Source organism: Triturus cristatus, chromosome 4_1, assembly GCF_964204655.1.
Source record: "Triturus cristatus chromosome 4_1, aTriCri1.1, whole genome shotgun sequence".
Classification (NCBI taxonomy): Eukaryota; Metazoa; Chordata; class Amphibia; order Caudata; family Salamandridae; genus Triturus; species Triturus cristatus.
Genome location: NC_140585.1, coordinates 995,914,119 through 995,938,469, shown reverse-complemented (window position 1 = coordinate 995,938,469; position 24,351 = coordinate 995,914,119). Strand labels below are relative to the sequence as shown.

The window sequence follows — 24,351 nt, the reverse complement described above, 5'->3', positions numbered from 1 at the left end:
AAAATCATGCATTTTCAACCCTGTTCCCTATTGCAACGCAGGGTGTTACTGAGAAATACTGATATATTTAGATAGGGAGGAGATGATGAGTAACTGGGGATGAAACTCCAGCATGTTGGCAAGAAGACCACAGTCCGAGCCATTGTGCTCTCATTCCATCCCATAGTTTGTTTAAAATCACCTATTAATGGTAATGACCCGGACACCTCTAGGTACTTATATCTGGATCCCCCTGTTTTTTCCAGAAAAATATCTTACGTAAGAAATCCCTCCATCGGGTCCACTAGGAGGCTGAGTCTGCCCTGGTGCTATTGTCCTACCAGGGTGGGGAGAGGTTGCCTATGACAAAGCATGTCACATTATGTGAGTGAGGCTTCCACTTCCAAAAATAATGGTCTTTCACTTTTTCGTATGTTACCCCCCTCAACATCATAATTAGAGGTATAAGTGACTTGTACATAAAACACTGATTTAACAAAGCACTACATAGGGGGGAGCTAGAGGGTGAGCAAGATGTACGCACTTGCATGAGGCACTTGTAGCCCGGAGCAGATAATCATTAAAATCCTGTCTCAGATGGCTGGAGACGATGTCCAAACGATGAATCAGCGGCGCGATTGATCCGCCAGACGCTGGAGGCGACATACAAGCTCTTGCACGGCGGTAACCGGTGCACGGAATCATGACACATGCCTGAAGGCTGACGAGCGCCTTCTAAAATGGCAGCCACCAAAGGAGTCGGGGGCTGCTGCTAGGCGAGAGGCCTGGTACCTCTGCCGCCTGAGGTGCATCGATCGCGGTGCCTGCAGGTGGTGGGGTGGCCCACCCAGAGTGGACTACTAAATTGTGCCTGGGGACAGCGTTGGTGGATGTGCTGAAGCGGGCAGGCGGTGACAAGCAGTCTGATCACCAATGCCAACAACACAGTGAGTAAGACTGCCGTCCCTCCTGCGCGGGCCTGTGTGATGGCCCACAGCAATTTTGCAGCCCCTCCAGCCCTCTCCTAAACATCGCTAGCGAGGAGGTGCCGACGTGTCTGCAGTGCTTGCCACTCCAAAGTGACAACAGCCTGGGACCCCGGGACCCTGCGTTGCATCGTGGCCTGAGCGTCAGCGGCTACTGCACTACGTCAGCAGGCCTTGCAGCGGAGCAGGGAGCCTGAATTGCCTACAGTTTACTGCCGGCCGAGATAGTGTGAGCAGGCGGACAGCCGCACTTCTCTACATAGAATGGGGCAGAGACACTGGTCCTGTGCACGGCCCGGGTAGTGAGAGAGATGTGTGAAGAAAACCAGCACCTCCGAAGAAGAGACTGAGTAAATTGCTGTCGCTCCCCAGGGGCCTCGATAATTGCGGAGCCTGTGCTTTTTCTGCAGCTGTCTGGTCAACATGTCAAAATAAACATAGCTGTGAGCATTGCCAGGTAGGGCGTCCAGTCTGGGAGAGGCTGACCAGAGGACCAGGAAGTTGCAGCTGTCCACAAAGAAAGGAGTGAAAGCACTGGGTCAGGGTGCGCAATACAGAAGGGAGATTTGCCCGATTGAGAAGGGGATCGCGGGACAGATCAATGCCCCTCCCGCTTATTAGCCTTATCCAGGAACTTGAGGAGGTGAGCCGGAGCACACATTTAGAAATATCGGATCACGGCAGGCTGGACCACGTCATGAGTGCAGAATGGGCAAAAACAACGGCAAACAAACTAAATTTCAATTTGAGGCCAGTAGATCTACTTGAGTGAACCAGAAGACGAAATGGCAGAGGGTCCATCTGCTGAAGATCAGCCTTCAGCGAGTGTCTTAAAAGAACTATGCCTCACCATGAAAAATAGTCTTGTTTCTATTGAGGCCAAGAGGGACAGCATAAATCACAATCACCCGCAAGATCGAACAGCACGATGAGTGTCTTAAGGACGCGGAGCATCGCAATCTCCGATCAAAGACATAGAAGTCAGTCAGAATGCACAAATATCGGACATGGACAAACTACTGAAAGTAATAGTGGCAAAAAATGAAGATCTGGAATCACGATCGCGACAAAACAACATCAGGATCCTGATAGCAGCAGAGTTCACCAACACAGGGAGGAGGGGAAATTCATTGAGCACCTGCTCACAACTGTGTCTGGGAAAAATGCATTCTCCGCCATGCTCATAGTAGAAAGAGCGCATCGATTGCTTGCCAAGCGCTCCCCACCTGGAGCCCCACCAAGGCCAATCATCGCCAGGATTTTAAACTATCGAGGCCGCGACACTGCCCTATGGCTGGTAAGAGAAAAGAGAGAACTGTCATTTGAGGGCTCAACAATTGCGATATATCCTGAATTCACTATAGCAGAGCAAGAGGCTCACAAAACATTTCTACCTGTTGAAAAGAAGCTACAACAAGCGAATATATACCATACGCCATGCTGCACCCAGCACGCCTCCCTATAACACATCAAGGCAAGCAATATTTCTGTTCCAACCCTCAACAAGCTGCAGACTTCCTAAAGTGGCAGTTTCCTCAATCCCAAGCACCTGACAGACGTTCACGATCGCCCTCATCGATGTCCGATCAAGATTGATACCAAAAATGATATTCGGAAATAGATTACGTAATAGAGGAACTACATAGGCTGCTTACATATGATACTGCATAAGACATCACTGACTAAACCAAAATGCTAAAGGAAACAAAGGATGGCAGGGAGGGGACCTGTGACACAACTGGCAACTATTGACTAAGTATGCCTGCAGTTATAAACGACTGAGAGTGAAAAAGATTACTCCAGGCACCCTTGCCCCGGCGAGGAAGAACCGATGGGCCCTCTTGTGAGACACCTGTAGGACACCCCTTCCTTAATTAGGTATTGTTGATTCAACATGGTTTGTTCTCTTTCTTTGTTTTTTTCTCTTTCTCCTATTTAGATTTTTATTATGCAGGCAGTCTTTATAACGCTAGAAAGGCCAGGACATTACACCCCAAGCGGGTAGTGATCTGTTTACGATCAATGGCACTGGCCAGTACCCTAGCCCTTCAATTATATACCACTGTCGCAGGTTGCTGCGGCACTGTAATTCTGTTTGTTTCTTGGGGTGGGAAGGTTGGTTGTGCATACCACAGCAAGTTTGGGATGCTGTTGTGGGAGGGGGGAGTGAAGGGGGGTTAAGTTTGAGAGCAGAAACAGTTAAGACAGGAGATGAAAAAGCAGTTACTGCGCAGTGGAATAGAGAATATAAGGCATCCTTGCATTCAAGCTGACTATAATGTACAGACATGACGGACAACTCAGTGTCGCCCCGCTATAATTTTTTAACATGGAACATCCGAGTCCCACTGCCCCGATTATATATGCTTCCCGATGGGCAGCACATAGGAGCTTCACTACTTACTCCACATTTGCACGGGGAACAGCCATCTTCATAAAGAAAGGAGTACCCTATGTAGCACTGGGATCTATGCAAGACACGCAAGGGAGATACTGTCTGATGTGGGGTACACTAGCATCACAATTCATAAACTTGGCATGCTGCTATAGTCCTAACATGGACGATCCTGAATTTTTTAGGACGTTGTGGGGGAAATTGTAGACATAGGGTCCACCCACATTATATGGGGGAGGGGATTTTAACATAACATTAGATCCAGCGGTGGACAGTTTACACCCCCAAGCTCAACACTACACCAGAACTCAGCGCCAACTGAGAGACATAATGAATAGCCACAAGCTGTCTGACGCTTGCTGCGCTCCACACCAGGACAGCAGAGAAGGCACATGCTACTCATCGGCACATCCCTCGTGGTCACGCATAGATTACTGGCTCATTTCAAAAGGGATACGGCCATGGACGTTGCAGACGCGCCACCTACCCCACACATATTCCGACCACTCCCCAGTGATAATGACGATAGCCCTCCAGTTATGACTGCCCTATAGCAAAGCTGGAGGCTGCCCCCTCATATCCTGTTAGATGGCCCCTTTAGGCTAGAATTGCAACAAGAAATTACAGACTTCTTTGAACAAAATATAGATATGGCTTCTAAACTCGCCATGGTATGGGAAGCCTTTAACGTTACTGTTCGAGGAATATGTATTTCAAAGGGAGGGAAGATACTGAGAGATATCCGCTCCACACTACGTAAACTAGAAGCGGACATCCATCGGATGGAGACGCAGGGAGGTGCATGTAGGGAAAAATAGGGGACACATTGTCCGAATATCAGGATACGGCAGATAGGGAGCTTGCGGAGCTAATTCGGAAACCGCGGTTCTCCAACACAATACTAGATGTTGCAGAACTGGATGGGAAAGTAAGTAGGGATGCATCAGACATACTGAGAGCATTCTATACATTTTACACTGCCCTATATGCTACACAAAGGGCACAACCCATAGCATTTGACACATATTTTGAGGATGCTGCCTTGGCCTGGCTAGGAGATGGGCAAAAAGAGTTTTTCTCCTCTGAGCTTGAAAAAGAAGAAATCCGAGTACCGATAATGCAGTTGAGATCAGGCCACACCCCTGGCTCGGATGGCCTAACCGCAGAGTTCTATGAAGCATACAGCGAGAGCCTAGTCCCAATACTGAAGAAACTCCCTAAACCAGTACAAACCGCTCGCAATTTGGGCATAGTGATTGACGATCAGCTGACCATGAAACAGCAAGTAGCCAAGACCACGTCCACGTGCTTCACTACTCTCAAATGGCTCCGCAAGATATTATGGATGCTGCCTGAATCCACCCAAAAAACAGTCATCCAGGCCCTAATCCCATCTAGGCTTGATTACGGTAACATCCTCTCTGTAGGAGCCAATAAGGAATTAATACGCAAGCTGCAGGTGGTACAGAATTCCGCAGCACGGCTACTCTGCCAGATACCTAAAACATCCTCCATTTCAGGCACTTTGCGTGATCTCCATTGGCTCCGGATTGAGCAACGTACACAATTCAAGGCCTTGTGTTACGTGCACAAGATCAAGCTGGGCACAGCACTACATTACCTTTGCTCCCTAGCCCAGCTTTATCTCCTTCCCCGCCATCTTCACTCCGCATCCCAAGGCAACTTCACAGTTCCCAGATTCAAGCTTTCTCGCATGGGCGGACGCTCTTTCTCGTACCTGGCCCCTGTGCTATGGAATTCACTACTCCGCCGCGAAATCTACCATAAAAGCTTCCGTAAGACTCTGAAGACCTGGTTTTTCAGCCAGTAAAACAGCCCTTCCGCTCTATCTGCATACCGGGAAACCTCTGGGTAGCTGTGCGCCTTATAAATTTAATTTAATAATAATAATAATAACTTTATGGGGAAGCCCTGGAGATAGGTGTACTCCCTGAGACGCTCAGAGAAGCACTCAGAATATCCATACCTAAGCCCGGGAAACCAGCAGATAACTGCGACTCATATAGACCTCTATCGCTGATAAATTGTGATGCAAACATATTGGCAAAAGTGATAGCAAATAGATTGAACTTCCTCATGAATGTATTGGTCTTACGTGATCAGTCAGGGTTTATACCAGAGAGAGCGACATCTCACAATTTCCGTACCCTAGTTGCCCTAATGCAAGACATTGACCCAGATTTAGAGGCAGTAGCAGTGTTCTTGGATGCCACTAAGGCATTTGACTCCCTTGAATGGGATTATCTCCTGAGTGTACTCCGCCGAATGGGTTTTCCCACCCCATTCTTCTCCTGGGTCCAACTATTATATAATCAGCAGCAGGCAAGGATATTAATTAATGGATTATACTCCTCCCCCTTCCAGATCACTAGGGGAACACGACAGGGGTGCCCGCTGTCACTCCTGCTCTTCCCGCTGATTGTGGAACGGCTGGCGGCCAAGCTCAGGCAGCATCATAGGGAGTATGCACTGCTGTATCCAACCAGACAGATTCTAGTGTCCCTTTATGCCGATGATATAACACTGTATCTACGAGACCCAAGCATCAGCCTTAACCCATTGCTCAGGGAATTTATACCCTTTGGGAGGATCTCGGAAATCAACATCAACTGGGAAAAATCCCAGATTTTCCCTCTCACCGCGACTACTTGACAATTTGCTCCCGATTATCCATTTAAATGGTGCGAAGAGGCACTCAAATACCTAGGAATCACGATAAAAAGGAATAAATAAGAGATGATGTGCAACAATTATGGCCGCATGCTGGGGGCGCTGACAGAGTCCATCACGAGGTGGATCTCTATGCCTCTATCATTGGCAGGACGCGTCTCCCTGACTAGGATGGAAGTCTTTACAAAACTACTTTATCTATTCATAAACATTCCATATGCACCTAGCAAGAGTTTTTTTCAAAACCCTGGGGGGCCCAACCAATTGAAACTGCTGGCATGGGGAGGGAAACAGCCTAGACTGAACTCCTGACCCAGTCATTTTTGAGGGGAGGATTTGAGGCGCCAGATATGGAGCTCTATTTCCAGTGTGCCCAAGCACACTTTGCGGCATACCACCTTATATGCCGCATTTAGCTGAGTAACAGGGATACATTGCCCCCCATCCTGATCACGGCATGTCTGGGCTCCTCTTCCAAGCGGCATGGGGGTTAAAACCCAACAACAGTAGATTGCACAAACAAGGCATGGCAAAACTTTGCAACGCGCTTGCAGACGCCAATGTTATACTCCCCCAAGATGGGGGCGCTGCATCATCCAGACCTCCCGGGTTACACTAGAGGTGAGCTTTAGGCAGATGCTGCGCAGGACAGGGAAGCTGACATGGGGCGACCAATATGAGGACGGGAAGGGTTTTTTGGAGAACGTCAGCCAACTCCCATGGATCTGTTTCTTTACGTCGCTTACGCCAAGACGTAAAGACTGCCATCCAGACTTCCCTGCTGAACCTGAGATAATGGCTCCACTCCACCAACTACTACAAAGCACCAAACCCACGCACTGGTATCTTTGCTATACCGCTCCACCCAGGCAAACAGTCCTGATCAGGGCCGGAGCTCGAGGGCCTGCTGCCATGAGGACCTGGGGTCCCCTCTTAGCGATGACCAATGGACATACTGCTACCAACAGATTGGAAAAGTGCTGGCATGTAGTAGACTCCGTATAATACACTTCAAACATTTGCATCGCATATATTATTCCCCAGCCACGCTCCATTGCTTTCAGCTCCGAGAAAATAATTGCTGTGATAGATGCGGCGGGGGGGAGAGTGGTTCTTGCATCTGGAGTGGGACTGTGAGCACATTCAGAGATATTGGAGAGCTGTGCTTGTGGCTCTGGGCACTGGTAGAAGTGCTGGGCCATACGTCGGAAATGGAGGCCTCCTTCAGGAAGTATGTGTCACTAGGACTACTGTTGGCCAAACGTAAAGTATCTTACAGGTGGGGAAGAGGGAGGGCCCCTGAGTTTAAGTACTAGCTGCATGATCTTATATATTGTCAGGACCAGCTCCTAGCATACGCAGAATTAATGCTGCTTACATCCCGGCCACAAGACATATGGGACCCCTTGCGGACCTAACTGGCTGCTCACCTACCAGATCCAGATGCACCCAGACAAGACAATCTAGAGAAATCCTAATATGTAAAGAGGGTGGAGGGGCGGGGGGAGGAGAGGGACATGAACATAGGGGGGGAAAAAGGCCCTTTGAGAACAGTACTGTTGTTGAGGATGATGCATACGAAATCTAGAAGTAATTGGAGGGGCACATATGATGACAGTGGCGAACTGTAGATAATGATGCCAAAAATCGCCTGCGTGAATCTTAAAAGATAATATGGGAAATACTCTACTGCATAACACCTGAAGAATGTGCATGACTGTGCTATGTAACAGAACGTATTGGATGCTGTTTAAGCTCTCTTGTTTCTTGTACCGATGTATTGGAATATAAAAAACCTAATAAACAGAATTAAAAAAAGCACTACGTAGCCACAATACCTTTATGTTTTTTGGGTCTGAACCTTGGGAGGACATGTGGTGGCTTATACTCCCTCCTTAATTGTGTTTTAAGAGATGAAACTCCTGCACACATTGAATGTGCATGCTTAAGAAAACACCCTGAGGCCAATGTTATCTTTGAAAGCTGATGTTCATTTTAAAATAAGAGTTCGCTTTCCTCTCCATATCCGCCAACGTGTGCCAATTTTTCTATACTTTTTTGCTATACCAAAAATAAATGCTCGCAGGTTCTTTAAATTAAGTTATTCAAATATAGAAACTAATGAGAAATATAATCAATTATTAATAAAAATGTAGGTAATGCTATTTCAGAGATTGAAATACTTACTTGTGGAAGGATTATCTGTGGATTGTTTTGTTGTGACATTTGTAGCAATGCTGCACCCAGTATTATTAATAGCAGCTGATGAAACGGTAGGCGTGTAGGGGACTGAATTAAAGTTCTTCATTGTGCCTTTCTGGGTAAGAACTGTACCAGGCACATCATTATCGGTTCCAACCCTGTTCCACCTCTGGTTGTGAAAAACTCCTTTTACCTTTGGTCTTCCAGAGGGTGCTAGACAAAAAAAGACAATCATATAAAACGATACCATCAATATTATGTAAAAATATAAATGATACTGGTAAAGAATGGCACAACGTAGTCAGCATTTGTTAGATTAAATATCATCTTCCATATATTACAAGGATATTGCAACTTACAGTGGAATTTCATGACTTGAGAAGAACAAGATCAAAAGCTCCTGAATAAGATCATGGAACAACGAGGTGACTTGTTACATTATTTTAATATATGGAAGAAGAATATATGTTTTTTCTTATAATATATGGTCACACCTTTACCCTTTCCACAAAGTACTTAAATCCATGATGTGTTGGTCTTCTATATAGAAATGATAGTTTGGCTGCAGACATAAAAAATAAAAGCAATATTTGTACTGCAAATTTAAAGAGACTGAAAAGCAATTAGTAGCTTGTTACAAAAAAGATGTAATCAGTTTACTCTATGGCAGATCGAAAAAAAAATAGGTCAGAAGGTGGAGAAACATGTAAAGATTTATTGCCAGTGACATATTAACACAAATTGAATGCAGTTTGCTTATAATGGTTACACATAGGAAAAAAACAGGATATTACTTTTGAGTGCCGGGATACTTGTATATTATATTGCTTCACATAGTGACTGTTTGCAGGATCTGTGTATTTGTGCACCTAAGGTAGTAACGTGCATTTGTTTTCCTGAGTGGCACCACAACAAATTGTTCTTTTGTCTTTGATGAACTAGGAAATTAAGAAAAATATTTCGATTGCCCATTCTGATTATATATTGTTTTCTGAGGTGCGATCCGCTATACATTACTACCACTCTTGTGTTTTTTAAACATGTAAAGATGTTATCTTTCCTGTAATGACCTACAGAAATTAAACATGCAAATAAATCACCTTTTTGCCAATCACTGTTCACTTTAGAAAAAGAGATCAGAAGAAGGAAACAACAGTTTTCATTTTTGCTGTTTAAACTGCAACTTTAGTTTTGCTCTGTAACCTGTCTTTCAACTCAACGTAACAACTTATTTCAATTGAGCAGCTTTATAATTTTATTACAGGTGACTAGAGACATCACAACTTGATAGTAATAATGAAGAGACAAACGTTTATGCAGGGATTGCAGGGATTGCAGGCACCAATGTATTATATTTTTAATATATCTTGCTGTTGTCATTAATTAATAGTGCTGAAATAGGCCGACCTCACCCCACACTGATTGTATGCACAGTGGTGACACAAGACGATCATAGCAGGTATTTATGTTGTCCAGGTATTGTGCAGAAATTGTGATGATGATGTACTGGTGGGAGAAATTATGTGAGACAGCCATTCTAATAATTGACTTTGTTCAGTAGGGGTGGTTATCTATTATTTGCTCATGCTTCTGTAGGTAGGAGAAACAGGTTGTGCGTTAAGCCTAGTTGTCCTTATGTATTAGTCTATCCATTATATTTGTAGGGTTTGTAATATGTACCACTGCAAAATCAGTTCAGAGAGCACTGTGGATGACCAGAGGAGTAAAATGAGACCCAAAGAGGCAAGATGGCTCACCTAGAGTCAGTGGAGTCTATTCACAGGGACAAGTAATGCAGTACTTCCTTCGTACTCTCCTACCTAACATTGCATGTTTTTGAGAATCTGACTAAAACATCTAAAATGGGATGGTTTAGGGAGTATTCCGATACAAGTGGTACAAATAGAAAGGATTGTGCCTTCCTACATTTTTACCAAAAGGGAGATGGACATTTCAAATCGATTCACAAAGACATGTAAGAATATGTAAAAAATGTAAAAAAAAATTAGCCCCAATGTACCCACATCAATGGTCATACAGCAGCCTTGATATGAGGAAATAATGTTGAAGCTTTAGTATCAAGGGGTGAATAAAGGTCCTCCAATACCTGAGGATGAATAAATCAAGACCAATCCTAGCCAGTGTGTCCAATGGATATTGGAGCTAGAATATTGTGGTATGGAAATATTGAGGCCAAAATATCAAAGCCAAAATATTGAAAGGTAAATAAGCATAGGTTTTCTATACCTAACTTCAACTATATATACCTTGATGATTTATATAAATAATATATATATATATATATTCATTTAAAAAACCATAAGTTTCACACATGTTATAGTTAGCTGGACATTTCACTCGTAAAAAACCAATGAAATTACCCCGTTATAGTTAGTGCAGGCAACTATAACTCACGCGACCGCAATCCTCTACTGATGACGTCAGATATTACATCACTGTATTTAGACACTTATTTACCCATGTCTTCTTCCATTAATCTTTAGCTATACATATCTTACAAATATTTATTTTTCATAAAGACACATATGTCATCAGTGATGTAATATCTGACGTCATCAGCAGAGGATTGCGGTCGCGTGAGTTATAGTTGCCTGCACTAACTATAACGGGGGAATTTCATTGTTTTTTTACGAGTGAAATGTCCAGCTAACTATAACATGTGTGAAACCTATGGTTTTCTTAAGTGAATTTGCAAGGTTTTTTAAATGCTAATTCGTAACTATAACGTGTGTGAAACCTATGGTTTTTTCAGTGAATTTGTACGGTTTTTTAAATGCTAAGTTATGTATTTATAAATTATTATTTTTTCATGTTTTTCACCGTGCGGGTGCGCGCATGGTGCGTTCGCAGTGCGTGCCGTGTGCGTGCGGTGCGCGCACCTCGCGATTTAAAAAAAAATAATAATAATTTTTTTTCTCCCTTGGGGGTCCTTCTGTGACCCCCTGACCAAGGCTAGGGGGTCAAGAACTGTCCACTCTGCCCCCTTTTCACGTTCTCCACCTTTTTTTTTCGCTCCCTCAGACTGCGAGAGACAAAATGGCGGCCGACACTTCCTGGTTTCGACCGATTCGAATGTTTACCGACATCTAACAACCAATCAGAATTGCGCTCGCGCACGGCAGGGTGCGCGCACAGTGCGCGCACGGTGCGCGCGTATAGATATTGATATGCTTTTAAATGCTATTTTCTCAGGAAATACTGAACAGATTTACACCAGACCTGCAAAAGGCACTTCCTTGACCTTATGGCTACCTCTCTGCCAAATTTCACGTAATTCTGTTCAGCCGTTCGGGCTGTAGCTGCGACTAAAGGTCCTATGGAAAAATGCATGGGGAAAACGCGTTTTGGGACCCCCCCTTTTTCTCGGCCCCCACTTGACGAATCACCCCGAGACTTTCAGGGTAGGAGCTGAACGGAGCGCCCCATTTGTTTTGAAAATTTCGTGAGGATTCGTCAACCGGCGCCAAAGTTATTCAAAATAGAATTTTGAGATTTCCTATGGAAACTAGGTTGTAACTATAACTATCTACTGGCGACCGCCAGTAGATAATATATATATTAAGTACTGAGACGAGATTCGAAGCAGGTACGGTCCTCAAAAATGCCTCCACAGCATCCAAGTATTTTGCAGTTCTTTATTTTTCTTAAACACCACAAAGTGAAACAGACAAGTGTCCGGACGGACGGACGGACGGACGGACGGACGGATGGATGGATGGATGGATGGATGGATGGATACTTCTTCTATTTGCCCTTACCTTTTGATATTTGGTCTTCGATATTTTGTCCAAAATATTCTTGTATCATGATATTCATATTTTCGATATTCAGTAGTACAGTTATCCTAGTCATATGACCAATAGGTTGAAGGGCAGAATGGGAAGTCTGAATGCCAGTAAGTTAGCATGTTGAGATCTGAGGTAGGCAAAAGTAGTAGCAGCTTCTCATCATATTTATAATCGGAAAGATGAATTTCAGTTCTGCATGAACCGTCACCTGACTTTAATATATGGTGGAAGGACGATCCAATGTGCCACTTTTGAACTTGAAGAGATTTCACATCCAATGTTCCGTACCTGGCTGAGTGAATGTCAAGGTAACAAAGCGTAATAGATTTTACACTTCTGGTTGGATGCCAGGGCTAGAAAACCTTGTCTAGGCAGCTAGAGGTGGAGTTGTGGAGAGCCTTAATAAATAGTATGCTCTCAAAGGGAGCCAATTGAAGGCTGGCCAATTCATGTGGCTTTGTTATATTAAGCCTGGAGATGCCTTTTTAGCACTAGGTGAATTAGTATTACAATGTTTAGGCTACACGAGAATACATTGAGAACAAAAGTCAGTTTGTGCTGCAGATGTAAAATAGGGAGAAATCCTAATTTTTATTTACTTATTGTGACTCTTTTTTGGTATTAAGAAATTCAGGGGTATATTCTCAAGAACGTGTGATGACCATCACAAATTTAGCTGAACACAACTTTGCATATCGCAGTACATCGCGAGAAAATAACACCGTCCTAACGTCCAATTCCCAACCCGGCGGCACCATGCGATAGCAGCAGGATAATGCACCAAATGATCACGTAAAAACCAACGCGACAAACAAAAAATGCGAAACAAGAACGCCCAAAAAGTTACGATGCCACAAAGCGCGATGCCAAAATCAGCGAAAACCAGCGACAGGCCTGCAATTCCCACGCGTCATGCGGGAAAATGCACTATAAAAGCAACAAAAAAAAACACCAAAACCTATTCAAACTGCGTAGCACCATGCATGCACCCAGACTGAGTGCAGAGGACAAGCCAAACCCCACATAACCCATGGAGGACCAGCCAGGAACCCCAGGGTCGGAGAAGGGCAAACAGAAGAGAAAGACGGGGTTCAGTGCTCAGGAAGACCGGATCATCGTCACGGAGGTGATAGAACACCATCAACAACTGTTCGTCACCTCCACTGCAGCACTGGCAACCCAAACGGAAATATGGCAATCCATCGTCACCAACGTCAATGCAGTCGGAGTGTCGAGGAGGTCAATGGAGGAGGTCAAGAGGCGCTGGCATGAAATGCGCAGCCAAACCAAGGAGAAACTCGCCGCCAACCGGAAGACAGCAAGGGCTACTGGAGGTGGGCCTCCTGCGCCACAGGAGGAGCTGGATCAGCTGGAGCAAATGGTGGCCACAGTTATCAGTGTGGAGATGGTTGCAGGAGTTGGTGGCCTGGACATAGCTCGAAATGACCTGACCCAACAGCAACAGGGTGAGTAACCACCAGGGAGAGGGGAATGGGGGGAGTTGGGCACAATGGCACACATGCACAATTATGTGTAGCACACTGCACACCCACAATGATTGTGGAACATGTCCCTGACACCCTCGGCACACTGCAGTACACATAAGAACACCAAGTAGGCCCACCTCCACTATGTGCACATATGGGCCCCCTCCAAATCACCAACGACACAACCGAGCCATGCACATGTGAGGAATACTGAAAAGCAGTGGCTGTGTGAGCCACACTGACTATGCAAGTGACACTGCATGACCAATAGCATGGCATCATCCAAAACACATGACATGGTGCACAAATCAACATGGAGGTGGTCCAGTGCGGATCACATCCATAAAGGAGCAGGTCACACTCTGACATATCCACATGCAACCACAACCCATGCCATCCAATACACGCAGTAGACGAACGATGCACAAGGCCACAAAATCTGTCCAAGAGCACATATGACCCAAGTCGCAAACATTTCAGCCCCTGTAAAGCACACAATTCAAAGGCACACCACCTCAAAGGGATAAGGGTACACGAAATCAGAGCTGCAGGGGCAACTCCCCCACAATGCGGCACACACACATAGCAATCACAGAACATCCGCAATGACGGCAATGTGGTTTAAAGTTCAACACCTACACCACAGGACAGAAGACACAACAGGTTCTGCTTGTGCGTAGTAACTGGCCAATCACATCTGGTATTGACTGACACTGTGTGATGATAATGTACGGGTACTACCACACATTCGTCATGTAGTCGAAAATCCCACTGTGTGCCATCAAATAGCCAGCTCCACCAAAACAGTCACAATATGCATTGTCATGCAGTCTGTATGTAAACATCTGCAAAGCGTCAACATACAGTGGATACTCTGTTAACCTGCATCTCCCCTTAACATTGCAGAGGGATAATCAACATTTACTGCAGAGTAGACCACAAACCCCATCAGTGATGATGAAGAGGACAACCTGCACATATGTCAAGACACCCTCCAGCGGATAATGGACAGCCTCCGCACCCCACCCCCAGGAGCAGGGCAGGCCAGCTGCCTCGAGGTGACCCCACCAACTGCACAGACCACACAGCAGGAAACACACTCAACCACGGCTGTCTCCCAGGACCCCCACGAACAATACATGGAATTTCAACACTGTGTGTTGGGTTGCCAGGTGGAGTTTGCAGGCCAGCTGCGGCTGGGTTTCGAGCTTGTGGCAGCCAAACTCGAGGCCATACGTGGGTGTCTGAGTTCCATCAGGGACCACGTACAGTCCCTTACGGACACCCCCTGTCCACACCAAGCTCACCGACAATCCTTGACTGACCTCGCTGGGGCCATTACTCGGATACAGGAACTGTCCAGTCAGACAGGTACCAGCGATGACAGCACAGAGTTGGCACAGATGCGGAGGACACTGGAGACCATGGAGCAGATGCAGGCTGGAAGTATGGCTGCCAGTGAGATGTAGCTGGGATCTTCCATGCCCTGCAGTTCATCATCTTGCCATTGCTACCACAGAGCCAGTCCCAAGATAACTGCAGCGAGAACTTCGACACACAAATCTCCGACTTCTGATGTGTCAGTGGCACACAGTGATGCAGCCCCATCACATTCGCACCCTGATGTGTCAGTGGCACCCAGTGATGCAGACATTACACTGCCACACACACCGGACACAGAAGAAGTATCAGAGGAGTAAGATGTGGATGGTAATTGTGTGAGGAAGGAGGTAGTAGCATCCATCACCGCCAGATGGTCTGTTCCTGCCTAGTTCAGCCCTATGCATCATGCCCTGGGACAACACCTCCCACTGTCACCCGGAATACTCTGCGACATCCACCCGGACCCCGACATGGACTGCCACATCTTCACTGCTTGACAATTACATAGCAATCCTGCTGCAGACTGCACTCTCCCTCTTCCCAATCACTTTTCAATCCCCAAAGGACACTGGTTGGCCCACCACTGGGCTTCCATGTTATGTGGGCTTGGATGGCCATGTACAGCTCCAGCTCCGTCATTCACCAGAATGTGAATAATACATTTAAAATCACATGGATGTTTCATGAATATGTTCACTCATGCATGAAAGTATGGCTGGATGTAGGGACAGTGATTGCACAAGAAGGTACACCCTGGTGAATGTCATCAATGCGCATGTTTATCCCTGAGACACATGGCCAAATAGATGACTGTTAAGGTGAGTACTAGCTATGTCCCCATTGCACATTAACAGCAATCTCACAACCCCCCAACGTAGGCACACATCCATGTATTGAATAGGGCTGTGTGTAGGAATGACCAAATCGGTAGCAGGCCAGGAGTGGTATCGTACATCACATGTGACAACAGAACCTCACATCGCATACCTACTCACACACATCTGTGTGGACACATTCTGTTCTGAATAATGACATTGCTCCACATTGTCAGAGGTTGGACACCATACTCACACTGCTGAAGACACGTAAGTGCACAGGTCTGCCAGCAACTATCCCAAAACAATGTCTAGCTCACAGAGGTGGAGCTGTCAATAGGGACCCATGCGTCAGTCAGACCCTGCCTGTGTAGGGACGTGGCTCATTGTGGCACACGAGTGGTCAATCTAATCAACACTCATCACAGTTAGACACTAGTGAAGTTGCGTAGACTATATTGGCATGTGCGTGTCAGTACAGACAAGGCAACGGCTACAATAAGCAGGGACATGCTTAAGACACTTGCACGCAGCATGGGAACCTTTCGAGGTGCAGGAAATGGGGAGGCAGATCTGAACACCAATCATTACGGATGGCAACGGTCTCAACCCACCTTGCCTTGCTGGACGAGTCATGTGTTGTTTGGCATCTGCCCATTGCCCCGTGTGAAGGGGCACGACTTACAGCCCATGGGGTCTGCATAGTGCTCTGCCACTGGACTGCGCCAACTGTCTGCTCTGCTGACAGTGATCAGGTGAAAGGGTCCGACTAGCTCACATGTCGTGCTACATTGCCATGTGTGTGCTCTCCCCCCTAGCAGGGTGTCCGAATTGGTAACGTTGCCTAATGACGCTGTGGTGCTCCGACCATGGCACAGCCTCACCTTGCACAGGTGTGTGTGCACACATGTAGTTCTACGCACATGCATTCAGAGTCCAGACGAAGGCAGACATGTCCTCTGTTGTGATGGGATATGTGAGCATTCCCCACCATGCAACAAGTTGTGGGGACCTGTGTTGTGGCTGACAATCCGATGTGGCTGCAGGAACGTAGTTACTCGTCTATGAATGCCAGCGCAGCCTCAAGTGCAATGTGTTCCAATAGTACGTCGTTGTTGGGTTCAAGGAACACCAGTGTGAACCAATCCATTAACTGGTCTGGGCAGATGTGCTCAGTCCACGCCGTTTCCTCAATCCGCAACACAGCGCAATAGGGGAGTGCCTCGAAGTGGTCACTGCACATGAGGAGTTGTGCAATCTCCCACGCGCAACTGCCAGCACATATGCCAAAGATCAGTGCATCCCATGCACGCATATCCCAGTGACACACCTGTTCATGGGCCAACAGGGGGCGCACTGTAAGGTCATAATCCAATTCAGCTACCGTTGCTTTGGATAGGCAGACCTCCATGGGCCACTCGAATGTGCATGATCGACAGTGGAACCAGGGCTGGACGCAGGTGACGTGGGCAAGACGGAAACTTAGACGGTAACTGATTCGCAACACTGCCATTGGCAGGGATCCCAACAGATGCAGCATTCATCCATGGTACAGTTCCACATGACAGGGGTTGTGCATGTGCCCAGGAATGCCTGACATTGCATTTGTTAGGCTCATGGCACCGGCACTCCTCAGACCTGCGGAGGTTCGGTGGACGATATGCCACAGCTCTGGGCAATGAGTCGTATGTGTGTGCGACGTTTGGACGTATGGGTAGTTTTTGACTTATGTGTCAAGGACATCCCTTGCAGGTGTAGGTCATGCAGGGACAAGTGTGTGTGGGGTGTGGGCACGTTGGTGTTTCATTGGCGCAGTTCGTGGAGTGGGAGTCGTCGGAGGCTGGCATGGTATCTCACGCAGGGTGTGCCAGCCACATTCAGGACCAAGGTCGGGGGTTCGTTTGGCCTTCTGCCTTGTGTGTTGAGACAAAAGGGCATTCATTCCTGATGTCAGTCTGACTACTGCTTGCATTTCTTGAATGTGATGTAGACTTCGCCTGTGATTTGGGTTGCACAGATTTCGAGAAACACGCAGCTGTTGGCATGTTTCCATGAGCCACGGGCCCGATTGGCCTTGTGCTCCTTATTCAAATTCTCTCTTTCACTCTCTTTCTTTCTCAGGCGGGTGCTTTTGTTCATGTTTTCGTGCCATTGAAGTGCAGTGTCTTGGTCTGGGGGAGGTGGGGGGTAACCAGGGTGGGGCCTGGAGGGGGTGTGGTCCTGGGGGTGGTGGCGGTGGGTGTTGTGGTCCTCTTGGGTGTCTGGCACGCAGGTTCAGTGGCTCCATGGCATCTGTTGTTCTTCAGGTGTAGCTCTGGGCTGGACTCTCTTTTGTGGTGCAGGTTGTAGTCCGACTTGGCACCAGGTCAGAGCAGGTGTTAGTTTCCTGGTGCTAACGCGCCTTATCACATGTTTTGTGATCTTATCGCCGATGTGGCTGGTCGTTGGTAATGTCGTGGAGTGGTGTTGTCACGGCTTTTTACACGGGAAAGCCTACTCTGCATCTCATTAGTGATAGTTTCCAGGGTCATCTGTGGCGATGTTTTTTGCGTATGCTTTCACAGGAAATCTGGTGGTATTGGCTGTTAACACCAGCTTGTGAATGGGGAGATACATTTTTCGCAACTTTGGCTGCGCTAAAGTGCTGTAAACTCGGTGATGGCTCCTTGAGAATATGGCCCTCAGTTTCTTTCCTGGGTTATGGGTGCAACACAAACTGGAGATATCTACTCATATTATTGGCCTTCAGGTACGAGGTGATTTAGATGGATGTCCGAGTTTCCGATGCCTTTTTGATGTAGTTGAGCCTAGAAAAAGTATTCAGTTGGACAAGATTTTTGTATCAGCATTCGATTGTAACTTTATCATGATTAATATTTTGTTTGTAATGAAAAAGGCAAAGGACAGTGGAAAGTGAGGTGTTGAAAATACTGCTGTTGGCAGGAATCAGTGTAGAATGATAAGATTTACATTGCAGGTGTGTCAAAGGAGAATAGCATCTTGGCAGTGCTCTGAGGTAGGACAATGATGAACTCCTGCAAAACTGTTAGCAGTTTCAACCCTGGTGCTAAGGTGTTAGGTAGTAGAGTGGCTCCTGACTAGATGTTTACAGTGACTGTGTCCATTTTGTTTCCAAAGAACAGAAGACGTTTTTACCTACATTGATTGAGTATGTAAGAGTACAATGTTCCAGATTTGGAGCCAAAAATTCCTAGTACATTCAGAACAATGCTTAGTGGAATTTACCTCATCTGCCAAATAGAATTGGCAGTGCATCTGTTTTTTCCTTGGCTCATACAGGTCTATAGTCATAAGTACTCTGACAACTGATGGAGCCATATGATACCCAGGATTTCAATGTGTTCAATAGGTTGGGTCACAAAATACCAAATTGTAGTGGGTCGCAATTCGACCTACCTCATTAATATGCTTCTCCTAAAAATGGTTTTGTCCAAATTCACAAAAGGGAAGTGGTCCTTGTGCTTCTCTTACCATTTGCTAATGGTTACAGTAAGAAATTGGATTATTGGTGAGGAGGATGGAAGCCCTACCCCTAGCAGCAACCACAATCCAACCACAAAATACACTAAATAAACCTCTGCTTAACCCTCTTGTAGCTTGGTACAAAACAGTCAGGATTAACTTAGAGGCAAAGTGCAAAGTATGTATGCAGCACACAAACAGTAATTAAGTGAAAACACATCACATGAAAAATCCCAAACTAATTTAAAACATGGGGTACATTTTAATAATTAAAATAATACCAGAATGGCAACAATCCTATCAGTAGAACTGAAGATTTCAAACTTTAAAGTTTTTACTGAAAATAGCACTTAAAAGCACAAACTGGCAGATGCTGTCATCTCATCACGCTAGATTGGGGGAAAGTCACAAGTTCAAGCCGACCGGGGTGAAGCATGGGCCGGATACAGGGACAAGTTAGTTCTGCCAAAAAAGTTAGCTTCCCAAAGTCCAGTGCAAAGAGTTCCGCTCAAGGTGGAGGAGGCCACACAGAGCAGGGAGAGTGTCACAAATTGTTGTCTCTGGAGCACTTGGCATAGGCCAGGCATCACAAATGGTCGTTGCTGTAGCATGAAGAACCAGTCGGGCATCCTGAATGGTTGTTCCTTCAGCTTTGTGATGATGATCATAGAGGGTTGTAGTTGCTGTAGCATGAAGTGCAACTCTCATGCTGCTGCTTGTTTCTGCGTGTCAAGTTAGTGCAAAGAGTCGGGTTCAAATACGATTTGTGTTGTCATTCATCATGTGCAGCAGAGTATTGGCACCAATAGGCCCATTTCCTAATCATAAAAAGCCCAAAGAATCAGGATTTCACCTTTCTTCACAGGAGGAGCTCAGCTGATGCCAGCCAAGGGTCCAGGATATGAGGAGGCACCTCTTGGGGATCAGGAGCTTACCCCAGCAGAGACTAGCAATAAAGACTCAGGCAGGTCCCGTTAAAGTCCAGGCAGGTCCAGTGCAGTAGGTCAGCTGTGTAGATGGAGGATGACCTCTGGAGCTTGCTATGACCCTGTAGCTAAACAGGAAGCTGGTCAACTGACCGGTAGAGCCACTGAGGTTAGCCTGGGATGAAGGGAGAAAGTCCACTCTTCCTTCTCAGAGAGCAAGGTAATCCACAAGCAGTAGGGCAGGCCACAAGCAGCAGAGCAGTCCTCTAGGGGGCAGGGCCGTCTTCCGCTGTAATGTCCAAAGGTGCAGTAGTGTATTGAAGAGTGGCTCTGGAGGTGCAATCATTCTACCTGGTGCCAACCTTTGAAGTGGGTTGGGGATTCCCTATATGACCCCCACATCTGGTTCAGGAAAGTTCTCCCCTTTCCCTGTCAAGGCCCCAACAATCCTGGGGTGTCAAAAGGCTAGTGCCAGGTTCCTTTGTATGTGCTGAAGGCAAGCCCTTTAAGTGTAAGTTGGACAGGGAACAGCTCTGCTCCAGCCATCTGGCAGGTTGGTCCATCATGCCCATACCCTGTTCCCTTGTGTGTTACTGTCTTTGAAGAATACACAAACCTTAACAGCAGAACCATTCACAGTCATGTGATGCAGGACACTGGCAGTAGGCACAAATGTTTAGGACTAGAAAATGCCATCTTTCTAAAGGTGGCAATTTCAGAATTTCAAGGTAAAATCTGATGTTACCATTAACGAGGATTTTAAATTACAATTCATCTGATTCTAAGGAGCATATCTCTATCTGCTCTCAATCCAAAGTTATCACTTATTAAATGTCATAAGGTAACCCCATGTAAGCCAATGGGATAGACAGGCCTAAAACATCTTTAGGAGCTTTTCACTGAAACCCACATGTCCCATTTTAAAAATGCAATGCACCCAGCCCTGTGAGCTTGTTGAAGCCTTCCTAATGGATAACTTGTAAGTATTTAAAAAGAAGGTTTGGGCCTTGCAAAAGGTATGCTTTGCCAGGTCGAAACTGCAGTTTCAAACTGCAGTACAGGCTGTAGTGGCAGGCCTGAGACATGTTTTAAAAGGCTAATTCACTGGATGTCACAATGAGTGCTGCAGGCCCACTAATAGCATTTAATGTACAGGTCCTGGGTATATGTAGTACCATTTGCTAGGGACTTACCATTAAATTAAATGTGCCAATCAGGTGTAGGCCAATTTTACCATAATTGAAGGAGAGAGCACAAGCACTTTACCACTGGTTAGCAGAGAATATGGCACAGAGTCCTAAACAACAACATATTTAGGGACAACTTTCTGCCCCCAACCATTGGCACTGCTTGTTTTCAAAGTTGCATTTGCAATTCTTTTTTTCTTTTTTTCTTCTCACGCAAAAATCCTCTTAGTCATTTTTCAATCGTCGTTTTGCTCCGTTAATAGTCCACACTTTTACTTGAATTAATAATAGTCCTCATGCAAGGAAAAAGCCATTTCCCAAATTTCTAATGCTCCTGCTGGGCCATCCGAACCTCTTTTCAAGAACACGACTAGAGCCAAATTCATCCGTAGCAGTTTTATTAAAATCCAATGCATTTCGGGCCTCTAGGGCCCTTCGTCAGGGAAAACTAAAAATGACAATTTACACATGTTTTAGTATTACATCAGCCAATATAAGTGCACAAATACCAAAGATCTTGTGTTTAGAGTTGCCCACTCCTTTTTCTCTAAATGAGTGAAACTTAAAATGCAATCTTATCCCTCCCTCGTATTACTGACATATTCAAACCACTTAAACATGGAAACTAAACTACTACCTCCCGCTCGGTGAACTAATTATCAAACTTTTTCCATTATAGCTTGCAGCCTCGATCTATTCCTTCCTTCTTTCCCCGTCCTGTAAACATAAACCTCCAGAATCTCTCTTCCCCTTCCCATGTCATGCTCCTCAACCTTTCACCCTTTCCCCCCAGCCTTCGAAAATAAACATCCTTTAATTTTCACATCCCGTATTCATCTCCTACCTGCTAAGAAGCAATCATCCTCCTCGCTCCGTCCCACATAAAGTTTTTCCTCTCCCTTTCACCCTCCTCGCTTATAACTGCACTTCAACTCCTCCTTGCTGACGGCCCAACCCCTCCTCTCCACATAATTAGCACCTGAATCACATGTAAACTCCCGCGCTTCCATGAAAAACTACCACTACCATAATGCTTTACACTTAACAGATACTTTGCTATTCCATGAGGCTTTACTAATTTAACAAGTACTGGATTGTAAAACATGTTGATGCAACTCTAAACATTTACATTATTGCTGAACGATGCTGGAAACTTAAACATTAACAAGTATTTCATTGCTACAATTTTCATGTCCTTCTGACTCCAAAAATAAACTTGCTACGTGAACTGCGATGTTCCGCCTTGCATGAGAAAACGACCTTCATCCAAAATATTCCTTTAATTTACTGTGTTTTCTGTGGGTGCTAACTCGAAAGGGCATATACATTTAAACATCATATCTGGGCGAGTTGCACACCTTGTTTTTTCAACAAAGTTCTCCAAGTTTTTTGTACTTCCATTTTTTGCCATTGCGTGCTCAATGTGTCGTGCCCAGCCCAAACAGCACGTAGTAAACTAAACAACAACATATTTAGGGACAACTTTCTGCCCCCAACCATTGGCACTGCTTGTTTTCAAAGTTGCATTTGCAATTCTTTTTTTCTTTTTTTCTTCTCACGCAAAAATCCTCTTAGTCATTTTTCAATCGTCGTTTTGCTCCGTTAATAGTCCACACTTTTACTTGAATTATTAATAGTCCTCATGCAAGGAAAAAGCCATTTCCCAAATTTCTAATGCTCCTGCTGGGCCATCCGAACCTCTTTTCAAGAACACGACTAGAGCCAAATTCATCCGTAGCAGTTTTATTAAAATCCAATGCATTTCGGGCCTCTAGGGCCCTTCGTCAGGGAAAACTAAAAATGACAATTTACACATGTTTTAGTATTACATCAGCCAATATAAGTGCACAAATACCAAAGATCTTGTGTTTAGAGTTGCCCACTCCTTTTTCTCTAAATGAGTGAAACTTAAAATGCAATCTTATCCCTCCCTCGTATTACTGACATATTCAAACCACTTAAACATGGAAACTAAACTACTACCTCCCGCTCGGTGAACTAATTATCAAACTTTTTCCATTATAGCTTGCAGCCTCGATCTATTCCTGTTAAATGTCATAAGGTAACCCCATGTAAGCCAATGGGATAGACAGGCCTAAAACATCTTTAGGAGCTTTTCACTGAAACCCACATGTCCCATTTTAAAAATGCAATGCACCCAGCCCTGTGAGCTTGTTGAAGCCTTCCTAATGGATAACTTGTAAGTGTTTAAAAAGAAGGTTTGGGCCTTGCAAAAGGTATGCTTTGCCAGGTCGAAACTGCAGTTTCAAACTGCAGTACAGGCTGTAGTGGCAGGCCTGAGACATGTTTTAAAAGGCTAATTCACTGGATGTCACAATGAGTGCTGCAGGCCCACTAATAGCATTTAATGTACAGGTCCTGGGTATATGTAGTACCATTTGCTAGGGACTTACCATTAAATTAAATGTGCCAATCAGGTGTAGGCCAATTTTACCATAATTGAAGGAGAGAGCACAAGCACTTTACCACTGGTTAGCAGAGAATATGGCACAGAGTCCTAAAGCCAACAAAGAAGGGTTCAGCAACAGAAGGCAAAAGATCTGGGAGGAGACCCTGAAAAAATGGCCAGGTCCAACTGTTACCTTATCTTCTGGCTTGGTGGTAAAATATTAATGTTTTGCAACTAGATTTCAGTCACAAAACATTAATACATAACTCAAGGAATTAGTATTTGGAAGGGACACCCTTCCAAAATGCCGATTTGGTATTTACTCACAAACCCAAATTGCGATTCATTAACATGTTACAGAATCAATTGTTCTGGCAAACAACCAATTTGCTATAGTTCAACTATTCTTAAAAACAAATTTCCATCCTTAAACATCTTCTTCACTTATACATAGCTATTTAGTAGGAATTTTAATTATGCTACCAAACAACTTGAAGTGTTTTTACTATGAATAAATCCAAATTTTAGTTGATTAAGATATCGTCTTGCACTCTAACAAATTGTTGCACCGCTCATTCACTTATCCTTTCTTTTACTG

The 24,351-nt window shown here is 45.3% G+C and overlaps 1 protein-coding gene across 1 annotated transcript in view; it reads right to left on the bottom strand.

The window, feature by feature from the left end:
- ZC3H11D (zinc finger CCCH-type containing 11D) overlaps positions 1–24,351 on the bottom strand; it is a 147,985-nt gene that overhangs the window by 26,361 nt on the left and 97,273 nt on the right. The window contains exon 11 of the mRNA XM_085651189.1: positions 8,239–8,466. Coding sequence (XP_085507315.1) covers positions 8,239–8,466 — 228 coding nt within the window. The remainder of the gene's footprint in view (positions 1–8,238; positions 8,467–24,351) is intronic.